This window comes from Merops nubicus, unplaced genomic scaffold (genome assembly GCF_000691845.1).
Source record: "Merops nubicus isolate BGI_N331 unplaced genomic scaffold, ASM69184v1 scaffold38003, whole genome shotgun sequence".
NCBI classification, from domain to species: domain Eukaryota; kingdom Metazoa; phylum Chordata; class Aves; order Coraciiformes; family Meropidae; genus Merops; species Merops nubicus.
In genome coordinates, this window is record NW_008598889.1 from 441 (window position 1) to 808 (window position 368).

At 65.8% G+C, this 368-nt stretch overlaps 1 protein-coding gene across 1 annotated transcript in view; it reads left to right on the forward strand.

Annotated features, from left to right (window-relative positions):
* Positions 1-13: 13 nt before the first annotated feature.
* The window catches only part of LOC103769963 (endonuclease III-like protein 1), a gene marked incomplete at both ends in the record, with an annotated part of 968 nt that continues 613 nt past the window's right edge, over positions 14-368 (forward strand). The window contains one exon of the mRNA XM_008937208.1: positions 14-109. Coding sequence (XP_008935456.1) covers positions 14-109 — 96 coding nt within the window. The remainder of the gene's footprint in view (positions 110-368) is intronic.

The following is a 368-nucleotide window of genomic DNA, read 5'->3' on the forward strand; positions in this document are numbered from 1 at the left end:
GGCCGGCGCCCAGCATGTGGAGCTCATCGGGGAGATGCGGAGGGGCAGGGATGCTCCCGTGGATGAGATGGGGGTGCAGAAGTGCTTCGACAGCAGCGCTCCCCCACAGGTAACCACAGCCCCTCCCGCAGCCCTCCTGCCTCCCTCCTGCTCTGCGTGTCCCCAGAGGAGCCAACACAGGCACGGGGGGGTGGCAGGACTCTGGGCTGGGCCCACAGGAGCTTACCACAGAGCTGGGCGTGTGAGAGAAATGGTTTCACGTGGAGGAGGAGGAGCTTGGCCCCCTCTGGGTGTTGGAGACCAGCTGGCAAAGGCAGCTGGGCCAGGCCCCTGTCCTCTGCTTAACCTGCAACAGGAGCCACAAAGGG